Source organism: Typopeltis vanoorti, chromosome 5 (assembly GCF_054136105.1).
Source record: "Typopeltis vanoorti isolate ZY-2024b chromosome 5, IOZ_Tvanoo_1.0, whole genome shotgun sequence".
Lineage (NCBI taxonomy): Eukaryota > Metazoa > Arthropoda > Arachnida > Uropygi > Thelyphonidae > Typopeltis > Typopeltis vanoorti.
In genome coordinates this window covers 5,097,425-5,119,832 of record NC_143553.1, presented here as the reverse complement: position 1 = coordinate 5,119,832, position 22,408 = coordinate 5,097,425, and the positions used below count along the sequence as shown (strand labels likewise).

Below are 22,408 nucleotides of genomic sequence, written 5' to 3'. Positions count from 1 at the left end.
CAAACAGTAACACTGTTCCGCCAGTACTTTAGTTCATCGGTAGACAGAATGGCGTTTTATGCACATATGTTCCTGTGCTTGAATAAAGCGAAGCCGTAAAATAACATTTTGAATTTTCCTGGGAATTATTCAGTACTTTTCGGTTCATAATCCTTGCGTCCATCAACAACGTTCTCTATTTTTGGAAAAGACTCTCCTTTCCAAGACGCCTTTCGTCGTCTCCATAAAATGCGATATTCAACTTCTATTTCAATCATGCAGAACAAGAACAATGTTCCACATTTGCAACCCTATTCAAAACCAAGAAATTGGAAGCGATATTTAAAATAATCTAAATATCTCGAACCGTTATTTTCAATACAGACTTGTGAAACCCATTCGCAAAAGAAATGGAAACGCCAGTAAAAGAAAAAAAAATGTCGGAAACTATCGCGGCTAAAAGTGCAAGAAATGTGAGAATTGAAGTCTGGCTTGTGTTTGTTTGTGCAGTAGATTCTCACTAAGAATAGATTGCTCTTTTTAAAAGTAGCCCCTCATTGGTTTCTAGTGAGAGTGCATTTTTCAGACTTATTGGCCTCTTACCCTTCCATAACTTTGAATGCGTACCCACTCAATAGAGAAAAGCAGAAGATATTCTGCATACGGCCGTGTGTATTCAACTCTGCAATCAAGCACATCCCAGCTTCTAAATTGCGGTGTTGTGCTTGGAGGTCTCTGTGCTCCCAGTCCCCCATCCATCGCCGATAGAGCAGCCAGCCTCGCTGGAGGTCCATCAAACCTCCATCACAGTGGCCGCTGATTGGCCAGCTGTCAGCGTCTGCCTCCGTAGCATCTCTTCTCCTCTGTATCAGCAGACTCCTCCCGCGCATGATGGTGGCTTCGCATCCTCCGTTCCTGCTGGCAGCAAGATGGATGACAGGCTGGCAGAACCGCGTGAGGCCTTCCCAGTTGGGCTGTAAACCTGCAAGATAAAAGCAGTGTTGCGGCTAATGCCACGAAGGGGGAAATTTGTCTGTCGTCCCTTGGGCTCCTTTCCACACCAGCGTGGACCATCGACCAAGGTAACGCTCGTCTCTCGTCGAAATCCCCAACGCTCCAAACACTTTTCTCTATGCCTGGCTGCTTGATTAGCAAGCGTAAATTTTGCGGGGCGTTGCATCTCTTTCGTCAGTTCCACGGAACAAAGGTCACCCCGTGTCATCCCACAGGTAGATCGGGCTGTCAGCAGAGGAGTGGAACGCTCCGAGGTGTTTATTTATGCAATTCCTTCTGTTATCGGCGTCCATGTCCTTACGAGCCACGGGGGACAAAGGAGGGAGCAAAAATAGTGTCGTTGTCCCGAGGAAGCGCGCATTTGTATGCTGATGTGTAGTGCGGTTTCGACAATCGCTCGATATGCATCCCATTCAAAGTGTCGAAAAGAAAAGAGCTGAAAGATCGAACCTCTTCATTACTGATGCGGAGTTTGCCGGGAAGCAGCTCCCTAGGGGCGGCAGTAAGTGTGGAACAAGTATCGAACCACTCACGTGAAAAAACACAATGATCTTTAACATCTCTCTCTCCCTGTCCTAACGCGACAGCCTACTTCCTTTCAGCCGAGCTACAGCGCTGCTTCCTACTACAATAAACGCGCCGTACTTCGGGAAGAGAGAACGCAGAAAACGAGATGTAAGTTAACAAGAGGATCCAGCAATGCCGCAAGCTACTTGGCATCGACGCCATTGTTAACTGAAGAGCTCCACCGCCTACAAATCGTGAAGAAAGACACATCTGCAGATTTGACAAGTCTCTCTCTCTCTCTCTCTCTCTCTCTCTCTCACACACACACACACAAATCCAGTTCTGTGTTTATGATGAAATGTCCACATTTGATCATAAATTTCTACCTGCCCAGTTATCGTATTTTCTAGTTACAAGGACTTACCTGAAATCTTCTCATGTCTCGTGGATTTCCAGCGTTTTTTAAACAATTCTGGTTACACTTCAGGAAGAATTTCAGGAAAAACCTGTCAAAGATAAAGAAGCTCTCAGATGCGGGTGATATATACATGACTAAATGCAGTTTATGTATAAGAGAATAGTTAAACATGTCCCCACGCCTCAAACCATAACAATGAAGAATTTAGTGTTTTCAAGTGCTTTAAGATGCGTTGCGAAAGACTTCCTCCGTGGTCACGGGAGTGTTATTATCTTAAAAGACCTTAAAAAGCATGTGGCTTTCTTTTAATACCTTCCTAGAAAATACACACGTATTATAAAAATCTAATTTAATCTTATTTAATTTTAAATAAACGGTTACGTGTCTAAAGTGATGTTCGTTAAACATTAAAACCGGAAGAAAAACAATCACTGCTCTTTCGACAAAATAATTAGCGAAACAAACAAACAAAATATCACGTTCGACTCTGTTTGCTTTTCACTAATAATTGCGAAGTTTTAAGGAAAGAAAATTGTATTTCCAGCTCATCGAAACCTTCCCCTCTATTCTAATAACGATGAGAGATGCAAACAGTAACAAAAGCAGAGTTTTACTCGTTTAAAAGCTGTCGTACAATGAAATATGCAGCACAGCACGTGATACTACTTTAATCAATAACGATGTTAAAAAAAAAAGGAACTGAACGGTGAAAAACAGTTTTCTGCTGTTTGCATCCTGAATAAAGACAACAATGCATTGTATTTGGGGAAACCTGCGAGAGATGTTTGGAATTACTTTAAAGGATGCTACAATATTTCTAATCAGCGCACACAAAAAATACCGGAAATAAATTGTCTCGTAATAAATTCTCGTTATAGACAACAACCGAACGATGAGCTTTACAAAATATTTCCTTTTTAATTGCAACAGACGAGATTTCGGCTCTTTCTCGGTGAAATCTGCTCCGCATTAATGTTCGAGCACTGTTAGAATGTTTTAATTGGATGGCTGGAAATGAATGTTCACGCTGACCTCGCGATCTTCCTCGATGAAAATGGATGCAGTCAGTCGTCACAAATCCCTCACACGCCAAAAATTATAAGCAAGGGACAGTTGGAAAAGTTATCTGGCGACTACATTCACTTTCTTAAATTCCACAGTCAACGAATAATAATGTTCTAAAATATTAAACTCCACTCCTTTTTCTCCCCACGGTTTTAGCTTGCTCAACAGCAACTTTATCGTCCAAAATACATTTACAATGATAATTATTTTCAATTTTTTACGAAATAATTTCTATACTCACGAATAATGAGAAGACGCTTTAATCTCAGCCCAACCAAATCCCATTTCGTTTCTAATCAACGAACTTGACTATTCGCTATTGTCAGTCGAAAAAATGCCGACTTCGATTTTTGTAGAAATGACATTCATCGTATACCGAGATATCGGCATCTCTGTGATTCGGGGAAACACCCCCTTCATTCGGGGACGCAACAAATCTAATATTGTCTCTCGATGAAGAGATTTTAAAATATTCTGTGCTCTGCGAATCTAACCTAACCTAATCTTTTTGACGAAACCGGGACAAATGTTAATCTGAAAGTTTTTTCTTAATCTGTGGGAAAAAAATAATTCAGACTTCTGTTTTGTGTTATTTAATTTTTAAGCCTTTTTCAGTTTTTATTGCGCATGCACTACCCGAATATGAAAAATTGTGGAAAGAAGCGAATGTTTCTTTTTTTTTCTGCTAAGAGTAGCTTTCACGATAAGATTATTCTAGTATTAAAGTCTACAATTGCTTAACATGAACTGATAAAAAAAGAATTTTATTCTGTGTGTTCTTGCTTTGTTTATTCTTCAGGTGGAGAGAATCAACAACCGCCGATCGCATCCGGCCATGGAGGTGTTATCATCGCTGCTCTGTGGTGCTTAGTGTCGTTTTCACGGCCCCTCATCTCTCTCTTATTAACAGCCACTGCTTCAGCCATCTTGTCGGGACCTTCCTTGCCCCATTAAGTGCGGACAAGTGCAGAGCAGACCTGCAGCGTCAATAGCAGGACGAGTGTTTCACGGAGAAAAACGAGGCAAGTGCGCTGCTCCCTCGTGGGCCTCAATCTTCATAAATTTTGCATCGCATAATACCTTCAGGTAGGAGCAAATGGAAGTTAGGCTTAAATAATAGATGGAGCCCAGAGTCTGGAGTGCATATTCATTTTCCAGCCATAAGCCGCACGTGGGCACGAGATGGGAGAGGGGAAAACGCACAAAAATCTGGCGAAGAATTTTTGTCATCGAAGGTATGCGCAAAAAAAGTATCCGCAACTGTTGGCCAAATTTATCCCTCGAGACAGCACGTGATGGTTGTTTAGGTCACTGTTAGCAGAGAATCAGGGAATATGTGACATTTGACAAGTGTTATATGAATGTACCTAAGTCACGTGACTGAAATACGTTCCCTCTGCGCTCGCTCACGATTGCCTTCTGGGAGACTAAAATGTACCTCGAGTACGGAAGCGTTTTCTTATAATCACTTTAATCTCGATGCGTGTCCGTTACAGCAAGAAATTCGGCAAAGCAACTGAATGTTCCTTTTTCTTTCTTTCTTTTGCTGAATTAAATACAAAGCCATGAAACACACACACTTAATCAGTAGCAAACGCCTTTTACTATTGATTATATCAGAATCAACTGGACGAGAAAAAAAACCCTAAAGAGAAGCAGCCGATCTAACATTTTGAACATTTTGATGTGATGTGTAATCAGCAGAAATTCAGTTTTCACTTCGAACATCTAACATGAAGTGCATTGTAAAAATTTCGAAGTGGAACGGCATTCCGATATAATCGCGCATCAGGGATTACACAGCACCACAATGCACATGTCTCATTACTGAACAAATGCTGAAATATGTCTAGAAATCTGGAGCACCCTGGGCTGGACTGGCGGATTATTACGCCAAAGTAACTATGCAGTGAAGCCAGCATCGACGACATCTGTGATATGAAAATGCCCCCCAAGGAGGTAAAAAAAAAAAAAAAACTACACCTGAGGTGAAGTCATTCGCGAGGGCTTTTTTTTTTTTATCAATGTGTCGTTAACGAACTGCTCGTTTTTTTTTTTTCTTTAATGACATTGTGAGTATTTGATCGCCTTGTAGTTGCGAATTATCGATGATGTTAGTTAGTAGATCTTTCGACATTAGCGACATTTGTCTAAAAGACTTTTCCTTCAGTATTTTCATAAAATACTCTGAAATTTCTGGTTGTTATTTTAAGTGTAAACAGGGGGTGTCTGATTTTGAGCCGAAATTTTTATTTTGATCCTTTTTATTTTTTAAGAAAATAGCACGGACTTCATAACCGACTGTAAAAGCTCGATTTCAGAGAAAATTATAATCGAATGCGCGTGACGTATTTAAAATATGGATCGTGCATTCGTTAGGATACAAAACACAATAAAATCCGGGTAGCAGTATTCAATCAACCAATCGCAGCTCACTTTCGAAGAGCCGTCAAAATCCATTTGCAATCACTAAAGACACAAAAGATGTGTCTTTAGTGGGTTCAGTGGATTAGAATAAAATAAAGTATTTTATTGTGTGGGAATAGAAAATTTGAAACCGATATTGACAACGCTTACTATAAACTCATTAATATATCAGACACTACAATGGAACAGGCAGCTGTAATTTTCCATGAAGGATGAAACCACCGAAGTCATGCATAAACGCAAGACAAAATACACTGCAGTAAACTGATGTTTAAAAAGCGTAAAATTATCTTCACAATGAATAGCACAAGTACAGCTTGAGACCATTACACGAATCAAGTAAACAATGAATTAAAAGGGGGGGGATTATTACCATAATGAATATTTAAATTGGTAAAATTATTATAAATTAGAAATTCGTAAATAATATATGGGCAAAAATATTAGTTCTTGGATGAACAAATATTTCTGAAACTCATCGATGATAACATCAATAGTGTAGATTTAAATGGTGAAATACCTAAATTTAGCAGATAAATTTAATAATTACTACGCAGCTCTTGCAACTAGCAGTTAATACTTCATCAGGGAAATGAGAGTTCCATATTTTCAAGAAGACAGTGAAATGAGAAATATTATAATAACGAGTTAAAAATTCTTTTTTCTCCAGAAAACAATGATTGCGTAAATGTGAGCATTCTGCAACAGTGTCCTTTTTTTTTTTTTTAGTCCTTCAGTTTCTATGTTTAATTATCGCTGTTGACTGGCTCGTTTCCAGCAGAATTTTAAACAGTTATGTATTGTCTGTTCTTAAAGAAATTAGCTATTAGATCTTAAGAAGTATAGAATTTTCTCTACAATATTATAGAAATTAGTGAAACAGAGATTTGTTTAGAAAAAACAAACTTCTCTAAGAAATGCTTAGGGTTTAGACCAACCTCTCAACTGCCGAACTTCACAAATTTAATTTATTCATCGAAATCAACTTAAATTTTAGTCATTTTTCCAGATATACAGAAAGCTTTTGATTCCATGGAAATTTATTTTAAAAAAAGGCTGTTTTTTTGTTCCCCAAAAGTTCTGTGCTTGACCGCATTATTTCATCAACAACTTCTGCGCACTGCAGTTGCCAAGTAAAATGAGCACTTTTGAAGATACCACTGAATTGATGACCACTGCAGATTCCGTAAATAAAATTAAATTGACGACAAAAATTATTCCCCTCTAATAAACCGATTCTCATTGGCTGGGAAAAAATATAATTTTTAAACTGAGAAAGTACACCGAATATTGAACTCAGCTTAATTTTTTCAGTTCTTACACAACAGGAATTAAGAAGAGTAATCTAAATTGTAACTGCGTGGAAACAGAAAACGTGAAGATTATATCTTATTTTGGATACAAAATTGACAACAACGTAAGATGGAAATCATATATTAGAGACGTATTCAAGATAAGTGAGATTTATCGCATCTCGAATTTTCTTTTTAAAAGTTTCTTAAGTGTGACAATGTTAAGAAATTATATTTCGCAAACCGTTATACAGTAAGGTATCAAACCTCACTGATAACTCGAATTTCTTTACAATGTTCATTCTAACTGTTAACAAATGCAGGGACGTTTGATACCGTATACAGGGACGTTATACAGTACGGTATCAAACCTCAACTGTTAACAAATGCAGGGACAACGCTACCGTGAGCTGTAACTACACCCCATGAAATGTCTGTCTTACCACTTAGGCGATTATACATCTATTCTTAAAATCCGATGGTCAGTACTCAAGCATTAGACCAGAGACCTGTTTCTGCAGAAGTGGGCGTGAAATGCGTAATTTGAAAGCCCAGAAACACACAACTGTTATCTGCTATTTGCTAAGTCAGTATAAAAATTACAGTAATCTGATCATTTAAACTTCTGTATGAATAATTACAGCTTGTTTAGACGACATTTGCTAATTGACAAATGGCTAAACAGTCAATTGGTGATATGCGTGACGTTATTTTGTATAGATGTATTTTATCTGCTATATTGTTCTTGATTTTCATAATATTTTCTGTACTGCGCTATTAGATTCTGTAATCATCATACATTGTGCAACTCGGGTGAGATTATGCTCTTTGGGATATACATATTCTTTCGAAATATAATTAAAAAATAAATAAATGTAATATAATCTAATTGATCCTGTGTGAACTAAAGTATATTATTTTAGCAAATACTCCGGAAATATGGAACATATGAGAAGTTATGCACTTTATACAGGATATGAATATTGGTCACACTGTTGCAGAACCAGATTCAAAACACCACCGACAGTAACGAGAAAAATCACTCTGATTTCTTACGCACGCAACCCGAAGCACCCTTAAAAATTAAATAAACAAGCTCATGACGAAACTAACGCTTACGTGAGCATCTCAGCCTCAATATGCGGAAAATGCTTCGAAACACAATGATTGAAATTGAACCGAAAGGCGAAATTAACTCTCGATCGACTGCAGTGACTGGAATACGAACGAGGCTAAGGCACCCAAATCGACCAAAACTAAAAAGTAATTTAATGCCACATTGTGGTATAAAGTAAACTTTGATTGCGATATAACCTCACTGCAGGGGTGGCAGTGGAGCTGCAGCGCTGGGTCCTTTGTCCATTACAACAACCTTTTGGAGCCCATTGGATCCACTAAACTTTTGACCCAAAGCACTGCAGTGTTTAGCGGCATATGGCAAAAGTTTTCATGGCAATCAAAATCATAACAGAAATCATTATGGAGAAATATAAGAGGCAATGGGTAAGACTGCGCTTCATCATTGAATAGAGATTACAGAGCGTCATCTGCTCTTCTCTTGTTGCTTTCGGATACCCTACAATGCAAAAGCATTAAATCCGAAAAATGTGTTAGCATATAATTTCGTGGAGAAAGTGTTCTATAGAGAAATTACCAATGTTTAGAGATGAGAGAGAGGGGATGTGATAGCCTTGATGGAGAAAGCAGAAACCACAGGCTCACCTAATTCATAATTCCCATCATAAAAGAAAATTAAGGTTTCTCCACCAGTAAAGAGTATGGCTCTGAATGAAACAATGGTCAGTGTCTTTCAAAATTGCACGAATCATCGTAAAAATCACATAGTGTATTGATGGTAAAAGGGCGTTATTGAAACAAAGAGGGAATTCGTTCCCCAAAGGAGAAAACAACTGACCAATCTCCCAACTGCACACCAGTGAGCAAACCATGTCGTGTTAGTTATGAGGGAATATGAGATCGTTAAAGATGTAGACTCTATTTCTTATGTTAAAGAAGAGGACGCTTCTGATTTAGTAATGTTAAAGATTTTGAGACATCTTTAAAAAGACACAGCAAAATCTCAGGTATTATTTTCATAGAATGCAAGTAATCAAATAGTTTATGAATAACACAGAGCAAATGAAAATTATAAAATTTTTATTTGCTTATTATAAAAAAAAAAGAAAACCCTATAGGGAAAAGAAAAACAGTAATACTTAACTCAGTTTTCAGTCAACGTTATTTGTCACGAATGAATGTTCGTTGATTATTATTTCGTGCGTACATCTCACGGTTCAATATTTCACACGAATCTAACATTTCGGATGAATCATGAAAAAGGAATTAGTCGAACCTGATCGGTGAACTGCCTTTCGAACAATTGTTTGCGATGAATTTTCTGGGCTCGCTCAGTTCTCCAAACTCCTTCTTTATGTGAAAAATACCGCGATAATCTTCGCCAAGCATCACCTAAACAACATGGTTTATATATTACAAAATTTGGACCAAAAGTGCATCGAACGAGTACCGCATGTCACGCTTAGCGGTGGCAATAACAGTGCAAGAATAAAACCCAATCTCTCGCACACAAAAGGGCACGTGTTGTTGATCTGAATTTACTGCCATATCCCAAGCAAAATAGACGCGAAATTTTCTTTTATTAGATGAACGTCTGCAAATGTAATTGTTTTCTGATATACAAAGCAACTGGATGTCAATAATAACTGCAAATGCGATTAATTTTTACGAAATATTTGCGTCTTGCATGCAAAAGGAAATCCCATGTTTGCTTGTGCCCAATTAAAATTAGCTGCAGATCTAAAAAAAAGTGGGTAGAATAATATTCTAAACATTTTGAGGGCTAATTTAAAATTAAAATTTCTTATTAAACCATGTCCTTATAAAATTGCGTGCGTGTTGTGTTTTCTTTCCGGCAGTTCATAGTTTTACTGATTATGACCCGAATTTTACGACAACGTACTCTTCCTGACGCCAATCGCAGATAAGATGTGGTATCCATAACCCTATCTTATATGTGTTTTTGGAAGGCAGGCATGCGATGGCGTGTCTGAAAGGGGAAGTTTTACTGCCGCTGCCTGAGACTAGCTAGCTTCTTAGACAGGAAAGGAAAAAAATCCATCAGCGCAATAGCAGATGGAATCCTGATTCACATTCACCAGAATAAGCACTCATCACCGAGTGGATACAACAAACGCCACTTTTTTGGTTCCATTCGATGTCTTGTAAATATGGATTACTTGTTTCGTTATATTAAAAGTCAATTTAAATATCCGTCGAAATTCGTAACCAACTGATAATGAGTGAACTCCTCGGCAGGATGGAATAATAAAAATGATCATTTTCATTCGAACATAGCCATTCCCAAATTCCTCCACTCAGTACTGAACAGACCATTGAGGTAATGTGACTTTTAAGAACTGTGGACTTCGACCTTTACTAACTATAATATCTAGAGGAAAAAGAGAATCGGCGATCATTCATAATTGCATCCCCCGCCAATCTACTGTGTTTTGTATCACTTTGGGTACATAAGTGATTGCAATGAATCGTTTACAGTGCAGAAGAAAACTACATTAGCGGCTTTGAGTGAAATGATTCCAAATAAATGGGCAATAAATTTATTCACAATACACGTGGAGCTCTTTTGAAGCTTCCATTTGGCCATGAGAACAGCGCAACAAGAACCGCAGTAAAAACGATGTAGCATTAGTTGAGTTTCCGATTGCAAACTGTTCATCTCACGAAGGAACTATCTTGGTAAATTTTGGAGTCTCCCGACTAATGGAAGGCATTGAATCATGTTCCAACGAATCAAAATACCCTGCTAATTCACAGTGATTGTAGCTCAGAATTCGGAGGCGATCATATGACTTTGGTTCCAACGTGTACTATTTCTACAGTTCGAGCTGGTGGAGCATTTGAAAGGCTGGGGGCGAAACAGCTAGTTATTTTCCACAGTACTTTCAATATTGTAGTACTGAAAGTATCATGTAAATTCAAAACGAAGTGTTTATAATTTTTGTTACCGGTTTGAAAGGGCAATGAGCGACTTTAGTCACTCTCTAAGTTCCGTAAATGTTTATATAAGACGCAGATTTCGAAGACAGCAAGGTTAAGTAGCATTCTGTTTTTTATATCTAAGCGCTTAATGCCTATTTCCGCCAGATTTAAATAAAAAATTCCACGCAATCATCTAACGACATGACCTCAGGAAATTAAGACGTGATTGTTGCATTTCCTAACATTTTGAGGTTTACAGATATAGAACCCAAGGTATTTTAAAGATTTTCATTGGATATCGCAACTTCAGTTTTTTTTCTGGTCCGCGTAATTTTATTCTTTTGGTAAACACACCCACGCACGCACACTCACACAAAGAGAGAAAAACAGCTATTAGTAAAATGCCAATTCTTTAACTCTAAATATCGGCCTCCATTTAAACTTTGTGCGGTACAAAGTTCTAACTCCAGAAATATCCTCAGGAGGGGGATGAAGATACAGGGGAAGATTTTCAAGTGAATTCATTTGAATAATGGAGCAAAATGGCGGTCACGTAACCTATATATCTCCTCCTTGTACTAGCCAGTCGTCTAGTCTACGTAAAAGCTCATATATATTTCAGGACTTGGATAGGATCGCGGTGGAAAGAGAGAAAAACAGTTTCATGACCGCAGCTGTGTGTGTGTGCGTGTTGATCTAGTGGAAGTTTACTGTTTCCGCCCATCCACAACTTCACATTGTCAATGTAAAATGCCACATTGCAGGAATGTTTTTTTTCTAGTTTAGTCAATAGATATTGAGTAATCAGTGGATCGGCTTTGAGATAATGCCGAATTTCATCGTGTTTCTGTATATTTGCTACACTCAAAAATTAAAAGAGAGTGTATACTGATCGTGCTCTGCTTCAGAGGAAGATAAATAAAAAATTCTGGAAATGGAGTCTTCTGTTTAAAGATAAAAAAAAAAGTTCATTCTCGAGTCATACGATAAAGCCCGAACAAAATTAAATAATAAACACATCAAATGACACAAATAAACTAACAGGTAAATATTGATACTCGAATATAATTTAAAATGCACAGAAAATTTCGTTGTAATAACTCTAATATATTAATATATTAAACGTCTGAACATCATCTTGAATAGCTTGCAGATATTTAAAAAAGTTTTATCACAAAAGTGGAATATTTTACTCCCCTCGTCACATGAAAATTTTCCCTGTAATGTTGAAAAAAAAAAAAAAAAACTGAATACTTTCTTAGACGAAATTAAATTTCCCTCTGGGATTACTTGAGGTGTTACTGATTTATATTAAGGAATGTTTTTGCTAGCATTATAAGTCGGGTGGTTCTGCATGCTTATTGCAAATCTGAAAGTGGGTGCTCCGTGTAAGTTTAATGCAGCCATAATAATTATGAAATACCCTCAGGTGTTGAACAAGTAATCCGACAGCCTCGATTCCCCTTTATCGCTAATATTGCACACAACTTCGAACTTTCTGTATAAAATTTTTATCCGAGTCCATCCTTTTGTGCGATAAATTTCGATGCTTGCATGTTGACAGAGGGATAAAGGTGACCCTACTGTAATATGAAATAAATGGATGGTGATTATTATTATCTGATGGTTGGCCGAGAGTAACTATTGCAACCACTCTCAGACCAATAGGCTGTAAAATTCGAATCCCACCGTGAGTAAGGATGTTCTGTGTATTATGCCTAGGTGGGAGATGAGTTCACCTCTCGGTGTGAGACATCCGCTCAGCTCCGAGAAGACCTGAAGTGACTTGAAAAAGATCCATGCTCGATCTCTACAGGAGGGTTTTTGAATTATCTCGTAGCCTATTCACTGGATTAATAACAGGCTGAGCCTTTCGTGGGAGGATTCGCATAACAAAAATAGTCGATTTTATGAGAATCGAGTGCTTATGAGAAAAAATCGAATTCTTCATTTAGCTGAATATTTTTTCAATATATTTCGAGTTAAATTATAATTAAGCCTCCAATTTAAAACAAAATAAAATTTAAAAAGAGAGAATCACTTCTAATTGTACCGTCTTTTTTGAATTCCACGAAACAGAATTAAAAAAAAAAAAATACAGTAGCCTAAGACATGAAGATGATCTCATTCAACAAATCAAGTGGAGCAGAGTGACATGCGACTTTCTATTTGTCTTCCAGATGATTTACAGCGTACGAACTTAGTGTCGTCCAAACTTCAAGTCTTTTCTAGTGTCTCAAGGGGAACTAGAATTGATGAGCGTACACATGAAGATCTAATTCTACTTTCTTTCCTCATTTACGCATAAAGTCACCGTTCAGGTGTTCGAAACAAGATCCGAGGTAATAGATCGGTTAATCCTTATTCCTCGAGCGTCCTATGTCAGTATATTGGGGGTGTTCTTATGGCCGATTTGTCTGACGAAAAACCATTCACCTCATGTGAGCCCGGCCAAACTCACCATTTGATTGAAAAAAGTTCCTCATGTCATGAACGGGAATCGAACCAAGGTCTTTCTAACCAAAGGGCTCGACTAAACCAACTGAGCTACGGAGGCTGTATTTCTACTTTAATGAAGATAGCCATATTAATTAAGTGGGCGAACGATCCGATATTGCTCGATGCATTGTAACGTATTGCATGGCATTGCACAATTTTCTAGTTTGCTACAAGTATGGATTTCTTTTGAAAGAACAGCGTCTAATAATCATTATTTCATTTTATTAAGGAAACATTTTCAGGGACACATCCATGAATAGAATTGTGGATTAAGTAATTTAAATGTTCAAAATTTTCACAAGTTATCAAGATGAAAAAACAGGAATTTTTTCACAATATGAAGTGATTATAAAGATAAAAGTAAATGTCTAAAAGCAAATTCCGTGTAAAAAAAGACAGATATATATAGTTTTCCTGTATATTTATTTCCACAAGAGCTAGCTTTATTATAATTATTAAGCAAAAGCATGTCGAACATGATTACGTAAATACTGTTTAATTGATAAAATAGTATCAATAAATTATAGCTGTAAATATAATAACAGGCATGTGAGTGATAAAACGGATTTCGTAAGCAGTTTTCAACTGACGTCTACAAATCAGAAAATATAATCTGTAGTAATTTCATATTTATCCGAACGACATTACATTCAAATTTGCTTCCCACATCAATTCGGTGTGTAAGAACAGGGCGAGACCATCGCTCTATTTCTGGTGGAGGCTGAAGTAAGCCTAACCCTTCAAACTAGCAACGAACTTAATAACTAGGGTTGATTTTCAACATTTCGTAGGGGATAGGACGCGGAAAATCTTAAAATTAATCTTGATCAGCAACGCACTGATACCAGAGGGAAAGGAATCTATCTCTGATAATTTAAAGGCATTTGAAACAAATTTAACTTATTCGAAAAAAAAAAGAAAAAGAAATTTAAAATGAGACCCTGCTTTAGCACATCAGGTCAAGAGTAAGTGAGTATCGCTTTCAAAATTCTCTTTTCAAATTCTAAAATGTGTCCGCACCTTTTAAGAGTAACACCTGAGGTGTTTCATCACTTATTTCACCTGTAAGCAGTTCCACCTTGAAATGAGCGCAAGCAATACTTCAAATGTTAATACAAAGTACTTAATCATTTCGTAATTTACTGACATCAAACGATTGCATCATCGCGAAGGGATTTCTACTGATGCCACTGGCATCGCAGGATTAGCAAGGTTTGCAAAAAATAAAAATTTCCTACGTTGCTGGGATCCTTATTCGATACGTTGGTGATCTGGAGACTGCAATTCGCTGTAAATACAAAAAAAAATCGAAATTTTAGGATAAAATCGAAGTACAGTTGAACTTCTACTCAATACGTGAATACTCTACGTATGTAGAACATACAAAGAAATTTCATACAGGTCGAAAGCGGAATAAAAGTGACATCCATCCCATAATGACGCTTTGCAAACGACTACGACGTGTCGTTTATTGTAACTATTCGAACATACTTAAAATAAAATGCTGAAAAGATAGCTCCTTTATGGTCATATTTTAGCTGGAAGTTAAGCAAGTGGTCTTGGCAAAAGGAAACAAACGGTAAAGAGAAGCATATGAAAAATTGAGAAGGAACACGTGTTCTGCTCGTCACCGATTCTCTACAGAGTCCATTTATAGCCTTTAAAGCCACACCGATTAAAGTGAGGCGAGCATCACCGGAGTGAACCTTCACTGACAACACTTGCTATCCCGTTGTATGTTTCTAGACTCATTCATCGGCCCTCTGAGCGAGGCCAATCCGTAACCGCTAAGAGCATCTCTTACACGTCAGCGCAGGTCCCAGAAGCTTAGAGTTCCGGTGGAGAATCTCAGCCCTGAGAAGTCGTCCTTCTCCCCTGTGGGCCTAGTATACAGTCAGATAATCCCCAAATATAGTTTAAGAGGCCACGGTGGGATTTACAAGGACCCGAAGACGCCTGGTTTTAAGACCACAAAGACATGTCACATGACCCATTCGAAGCACTACCCTGCGATTTCCTTGTTCGCGGAGTGGACAGCGAGCGCTTCGATAAATTCCCTCGCTACAAACTATAGTAGACATTATTAGATCAATGGACTCCGTTTCACGACCCTCGTAGATTACGGATGAAATAGTTAAATGTCATACTTGGAAGCGAAACCATTAAAGCCAAAATGCGCGTTCACAATCGACACCCTTAAAAATGGGAATAATCACACGGGGGAAGCATTTCCGTGATTGTCGATTCAAAGTAGATTCAAAAAATAACATAAAATACATCGTGTGTGTGTGTGTGTGTGTGTGTGTGTGTGTGTGTGTGTGTGTGTGTGTGTGTGTGTGTGTGTGTGCATCAAATGAGCAAGTTATCACAGGAATACCTGGTGTGCCCTGTCATCAGTGCATCTGGGAAGAGGGTTCCCTTGGAAAATCAGAGCAAAGTAACATTGTGCTTTTTTTTAAAAATAATTAACGAAGAAGAAACAGTGAAAATGAAAGTAAATTAATCAACCACGAAATGCAAGAACTGCCTATTAAATATTTCTCGGTACTTTCATCTTCACAACAATCGCTTCTGCCAAGACTCAATTCTAGATTCGCCTATTGTGAAACCGCTTGGAAACTATTTTCGTAACACTCGCAGCTTTCCACAAACGAATGAATAAAAATTAAAATGAACATTACTGTGTGCCACGGTTTTTAATAAGAGTGTTATCAGCAAATCCTTCTAATTATAAATGTGATCAGAACTCTCGGTCGTAACATAATTCTATTCGCATTAATACACCATTCAGTCAGCATTAGGTGAGAGTACTCCACCGGATGATCGCACAGAAAAAGAGCATTTCGCTGCTTTCAACGAATTTTATTCGAGCTGCAATCACGTGATTCGACTCAAAAGAAATTTTACACAAATGAGTGTAAATCGATGAATGCGTAGAAATCGTTTTTAAATAATACAAAGTCATCTTTATTTATATAACTTAATCATTATCAATTCGAGGCAAGGCAGCAGAAATTCTCAGAGCAAACTAGGCGCATACCCGAATTAATAATCATTACTATGAGCGAATAAAGAGCCATTTGAGTTTTCCATTGCCAGTCCGTGAAGCCACACGAAGACAACAATGAAGCACGAGTTATTCTCGCTTTGCATGTTACGGCCTCTAGTGGCTTGTAATATGAACTTGTTATTATAGAACGAAACGAAGTGAAAACTTGTGATTGCTTGAAATCGACATCGCGGTTAACGACTTTCAGCGTGAAATTGCCCTGTCGCTTTTCATTGTTTTCCCTTCGTATTATTTTTGGTGTGTCGTTAATATGACAGCTGTCGCAATATTTTGTTGCTTTTGTGTACGATAGTTACAAATGCATCGAGATTCACTCCTCCTCCTTCTTCAAGAAAATATTCTGATACGATTTCTTCACCCCCCTCATTCTTTTATTTTAATAATTTTATTTTTCATTCTTGCTTTTTCGTCGGTGGGTAATTTTGCGGAGAAAAATATTTCAACATTGGTAGTTGCAACCTGAGAACACAGTTGAGAGAGAGAAATCAATGTCAACCATGTTGCAAAGAACTCTCTCTCTCTCTCTCTCTCTCTTGATTTAGGAAGCATAATGGATACTATCAGCAGCTTATTGACAGGAATCTCTATCCTAACAATAAGATACGATGTACTACAGGTTTATAAAAACTTTACGTGAATAAGAACCACAATAAATAAATAAATATATATATATAATTATTAAAACCACCTTTCTGTCTATTAGCTTCATTGAGTCTTTTGTGAACAAGATCATACAGAGTTAAAGAGTTTCTCAATCGCCAGTCGCCCAAGAAGCTGACATATCGGATGGCAACCGTTTTGCCATCTTATATGTCAAAGGTCTATCGGAACAAATCCCCATACTGCTCAGGTCCATTCTTCTGAGTGGACCTTTGACCGATTATTAAACATACCTCCTTTCTACGCTATGCAAAGAAATAAATTCCCCCCTTTGGTAAGCCAAAGGGTGAGGAGTTTGTTCTCCCCTGATGTCTATCAAATTCCCTGCTTTGCCGAACTGGCAGATTTGTGGCTGAACATCAAGACTATATTAATTCCACAAGTAGGAACGATCTGGACTTGTTGAACATGCTTACATAAAAGCAGTTTTTCCATGGAGCTGTTGTATAAAAAAGGCTGTGAAATCTTGCTAGATCACCCCCTGCCTGAAGCGATGAGAAGGACTTAAGTCGTTCTTGTTATGGAAATTGTCCTTCAAAGCTCGTTCGAGTTAACTTTTTTTTTAAATTTCATATTTAGTTTTGAAACAAACGCCAAACACAGTCTGGACGGTGCAGTCTATTTTATTCACTTGTGGCTAACACGATTTCATTGTTGAGTGTCCGCAATGGTTCTCGTACCTTTTTAAATTCTGGATGTTTAGTGAACATGCTTTTGTTATTTGGACGAAAACGTTATGCTGTTAGACTTGTAACGTAAGTGTTTCTTTCTAATGAATTCTGTTTTATCGTTATTTAAATATCTGCATTATTTTATTTTAATAATTGTAATATTTTCTATAATACGACTATTATAGGACTTGAAATTTTGATTTTTGTTTCTTCTTTCATAAATCAACATTGAAACGGAATACGAGGGTGGTCTGGAAAGTTCTCGGCCTACCAATGAAAAAACGAATTTATAATTTCAAAATTATTTTTAATTTTCAACATAATCTCCCTTAAGAGTAATACATTTATTCCAGCGATGCTCCACCGCCATTATCCCGTTCCTGTAGTGGTTCTCGGTAAGATGTACAAATACCCCTCTACAGCTGCAGTCACCTCTTGATTCGAAGAAAAACACTGACCAGCGAGGAAGAGTTTTAGTTTTGGGAAGAGATAGAAGTCAGAGGGAGCCGAATCTGGGGAATAGGGTAGATGTTCCAACAGTTCAGAGATTTTCATGCGAGTGCGTTTTTGATCTGCTGCGAGTAAGAGTGGCACCCATCTAGCGCATAGCTTTTTCATTTGCAATTCTTCATGCAAAATATATCCTACACGTTCTTTTGAAATGCCTATAGTCTCAGCAATTTCACACACTTTGATTCGCCGGTCATCCAATACCATATCGTGCACTTGATCGATGATTTCTGGTGTTGTTACTCTATTTGGATGTCCTTCACGTAGATCATCTTCAAGGCTGATACGGCCACGTTTAAACTCGGCAGCCCATTTCTTAATTGTGGAAAACAAAGGAGAAGAGTCCCCATAAACTTTTATGAACTTCGAATGAATTTCTTTTGGCGTTAAACCTTCTTTTAGAAAGAATTTTAGAACCGCACGATGCTCAATTTTATCCGTTTCAAGGGATACAGACAACACTTTTGCTCCAGACAGGTGAACAAACTACTGGATAGAATGACTTGCAATTTCACATAGATGCTTATGACAGATGTACCAACTTAGAAAAAAAAAATCTTGCCGATAGTGTTGCCATCTATGGTAGAGGCCGAGAACTTTTCAGACCACTCTCGTACACTAATATCAAATAGATCAAAATGCCAAAACGTACATTTTGCACTATAAGGAATATCGAAAACAGTATGAAAGGTGTTTCGGAATCATCGTTAACTCATTTTGTGTGTTGTGTGTGTGTGTGGGGGGGGGGGTATTCTTTTGGGTCTTTCGTTCCGCCTCAAAGCTTCATACCACCTCCTTTATGTCACACGTGAAAATTAAAAAAAAAAAAAAATCGCATTTAAATTTTTCACATTCACTTAAAAACCTTTCGTAACAGGGATTTATTTTGGTGGAATGAATTTAAAGTGTGCGAGAAGAAACCAAGCTATAAAAGGGGTTGACGCAATTAAAAATGATGCAAACAACGGTGTAATTTGTTTCATGTATTTCATTAGCTGGAAAAAAAATTAAGCGGTGCAAAACACACCTTTCTGTTGTAGTAATACCAATTACGTTGAGTGTGCGGAAGACGCAGAAAGCAATACTTTTTAGCAAGCATTCTGCAGTCGTTGACATATTCCGAGCGACGACTACGCATGATCTAAAATCCATCGCGTATAGTATGATTAGAAGACGCAGCTCACTTCTTCGTTCGCTCGCGACGTATACCAGATTAAGAAGCAAACGCCGTCTTAATCTATTTCAGCCGTAGATCATACGCAAACAATAACAAACTCGCTTTAATGATCACTTAGCCTGCATTTCGTGTCTGAATTGCCCTTAACATCTTTGGCACATTTTTACACTTTCCCTGCGCGCGCTAGGTTTTCTCCCACTTCACAATAAAAGAGCGATATTGCATTCCTACCTTGTGCGGATTAAGGAAATCATTTGGCAGCGTTCATTAAAAAGATCTTTTACCGACGATCGCACACACACACACACACAAGAGGAGCCGGGCAATAATCCCTTTGATCGATCATCTCGCGAAACAAACGGCACGACGCAAATATTTTATTAATCCGTTTCAAAAAACAAGTTGCACTAAACGACAAGAATGTCAATTAAGGAGACCAGTAACTTGCAAGGAGCATATTAATTTAGTTCGATATTCGTTCTGCGTAAGCCCTTATCTGATAACGCTGCGACGCTAAGTGGAACAATTTTGCTGCTGTTAAGCGATTTTAACGACTGCATAAAACTTCTCAGACGGGATTACTCGCCGGTGGATTTCAGCAAATGCAGTTAACCAATATTTCCGAGAATTTTTGAAATTGCGCTGACGTACGTTCTTAAACCGTTCCTCAAAATTATCCCCTTGAAAATGAAACACGTGCCTTGTGCAAGCGAGAGATAGAGTTCGGAAAAAATTAATTACATTTTATAGAATAAAAACCGATTTCATGCCTTTACTAAGGGCTCTAAACAAAACAAAAAGATGCGAAGTAAATAAGATCTGATTGGTTTTAATCGCGATCGCATTAAACAATTTTAAAATACATTTATGAAATGCATTTCCACATTCTTATATGCTTTCTCGATCAGAAGAAATAACTCGAGCGCATTTGTGTATGTTGACACGCGTATATGAGAGATGGATCACTACGACCAGAACACACTCTTTTTTTTTTTAATGCCTCCTTAAGTGCTGCCGGAACTTCAGTGTTCAAGAAATTAGCTGCGCAGTTATCTACCAGTCAAGCACGAAAAGAATCCGAAGGTTTCACGTTGCTTGCTGAAGGCAGTCACGAAAAAAAAGTCACTTTCTTCAAATGCCCTCCAGGATCAGCGGTTTTTAATGTAGTCCAATTTTTATCTAATTACACTTACGAGAAGAACACGTATTTACCTAATTTATTTCTCGCTCCCTTGGCACTTCGCTCGAGCCAATGGCAAGGTGCACTGCTTTTCTCAACTAGATCAATTTTCATTAGGAGTTCAGGCAATCATTCTACTTCGCCCTGGCTGCATCCAGCTTTTTAAATGTCTACGCGCGCGCACACACGCACACAGTGGAAGTTTTAAAACTGAGCTTGTTTGCGTCTGTTATGTCTTTTTCGACAAATCTGGCGGTTAAGTTGACTGATGATTCTTTTTGTTTGTCTTTTCTTAATCCCTAGGACAGCAAATGGGTTAAACAAAAAAAGCGCATTTCTGAGTGCTTAAAAACAATCGGAGAAAAATAAATCTCCGATTTCATTAATTTTGCACCGCGGTTTGTTTAACTGCCAGAAATTTAAATTCTCTCCCAACCAACGCGGCATTTTTGCTGTTCGTTCACGCATGAATTTCTGGGTTTCCTCGAATAACGCGAAATGTTTCGGTTTTCTTTTAGCACTTGAACTGAATTGTCTTCAGCTTATAAGAAAACGAGGCTTTCCTTAGTGTAAAAACTTATGAGGTGTTGAATACAATAAAGCCAATCAGCGGGATAGTATTCAGCTCATAAAACGAAAAAAAAAAAAAAATTTCTTACAGCGGATACTTAAAGGCCATTTTCATCACGAAGAGTGGTTCTAGAAAATTAGGAGAAATCACTAAGTAGCAATGAATGTAAACAAACAAACAAACAAAAAATCCCGAGCTGCAGTTATTTTGTTATAAGCGTTTGAAAGCAGTCGAAAAACGTCATTATATTTAAACCAGAAATATCTCGCAGTTCTTTATCTTTCTCTCTTCCCTAATAATTTCCTGTAGAGTAAAAGCACAATACGAAAGAAAAACGTTTTTTTATTGCAGTTTTATCAGCTCCTTTTTTCTAAAATGATGAGAACCGCAAAATCATGCAAACTGAATGAAGGTTCGAAGTTTATTAAAATTTCCTCTCTCTCTCTCCTAATAAAAAGACTAATGACAGAAAGCGCTGATTAAATTATTATATTAAAAGAGGTATTGATTTAGAAAGTTCCCGCGAGAGGACCATGAATTTTCATGAATTTGCACTTATCATCAATATCGTTGCCTACTGAGCAGGTCATATTATGCTGATGAATCTTGCTCGCACACTGGGAAGGCACCAGATTATCGACTGGAGACAAGGCTCTGATCCGCAGCAGGTCGATCGAGTCAAATATTAGAACAAACACGCCGCTATTATGTTCTCTATTTATTCAATTTTCAATATCGAATTAATACGTTGCTAACTGCAAACAGTTCGCTTCTCAAGTTCCACTAGAGAATATCTTTCAAAACTCTCGCACGAGATTACTTCGCTGCTTATGCTGTTTAGAACGCTACTTATAACAGAATTTCGGGGAAGAGCTGTTTAAGAAAGGGTGAGTAAAGATTAGGCGTACAATGCGGTGTAATAATTCCGAGCTAAACTGTTAACACAAGCATCCCGCTTTGATAGGGTTCAACTGACAGCAGTCGTAGGAATATACGGATTTTAAATGACTTTTACTTGTTTTTAAACACGATTTTCCTATCTGTAATTGAACTTTAAAGGGAAAATACTCGTTTATTTTCTGTTTCCCGATCGAGATGACGTACTGAGTTCTGGTTAGCATTTGCAGTCGACTCACAAAGTCGACTCGTAGAAAAACTGAGCCTCGTTGGCTTCGCAATTGAGTTGGTTTGCTTTACTGAAGCGTGAACATTTACAGCTGTTTAATAAGCAATTGCGAAGCGAATTTTGATGCTGATTACTATGAATAACTTAAACCAGTCCCTACTTTAATTCTTTAGAATATTATTTCGCTGTAAAAATCTTCCTCCCCCCATGTACGCAGTGTAG

General features: G+C 37.7%; 1 protein-coding gene across 1 annotated transcript in view; it reads right to left on the bottom strand.

Annotated features, from left to right (window-relative positions):
- The window catches only part of kn (EBF transcription factor knot), a 302,267-nt gene that overhangs the window by 73,471 nt on the left and 206,388 nt on the right, over positions 1-22,408 (bottom strand). Inside the window, exon 7 of the mRNA XM_090392953.1 lies at positions 1,925-2,006. Coding sequence (XP_090249079.1) covers positions 1,925-2,006 — 82 coding nt within the window. The remainder of the gene's footprint in view (positions 1-1,924; positions 2,007-22,408) is intronic.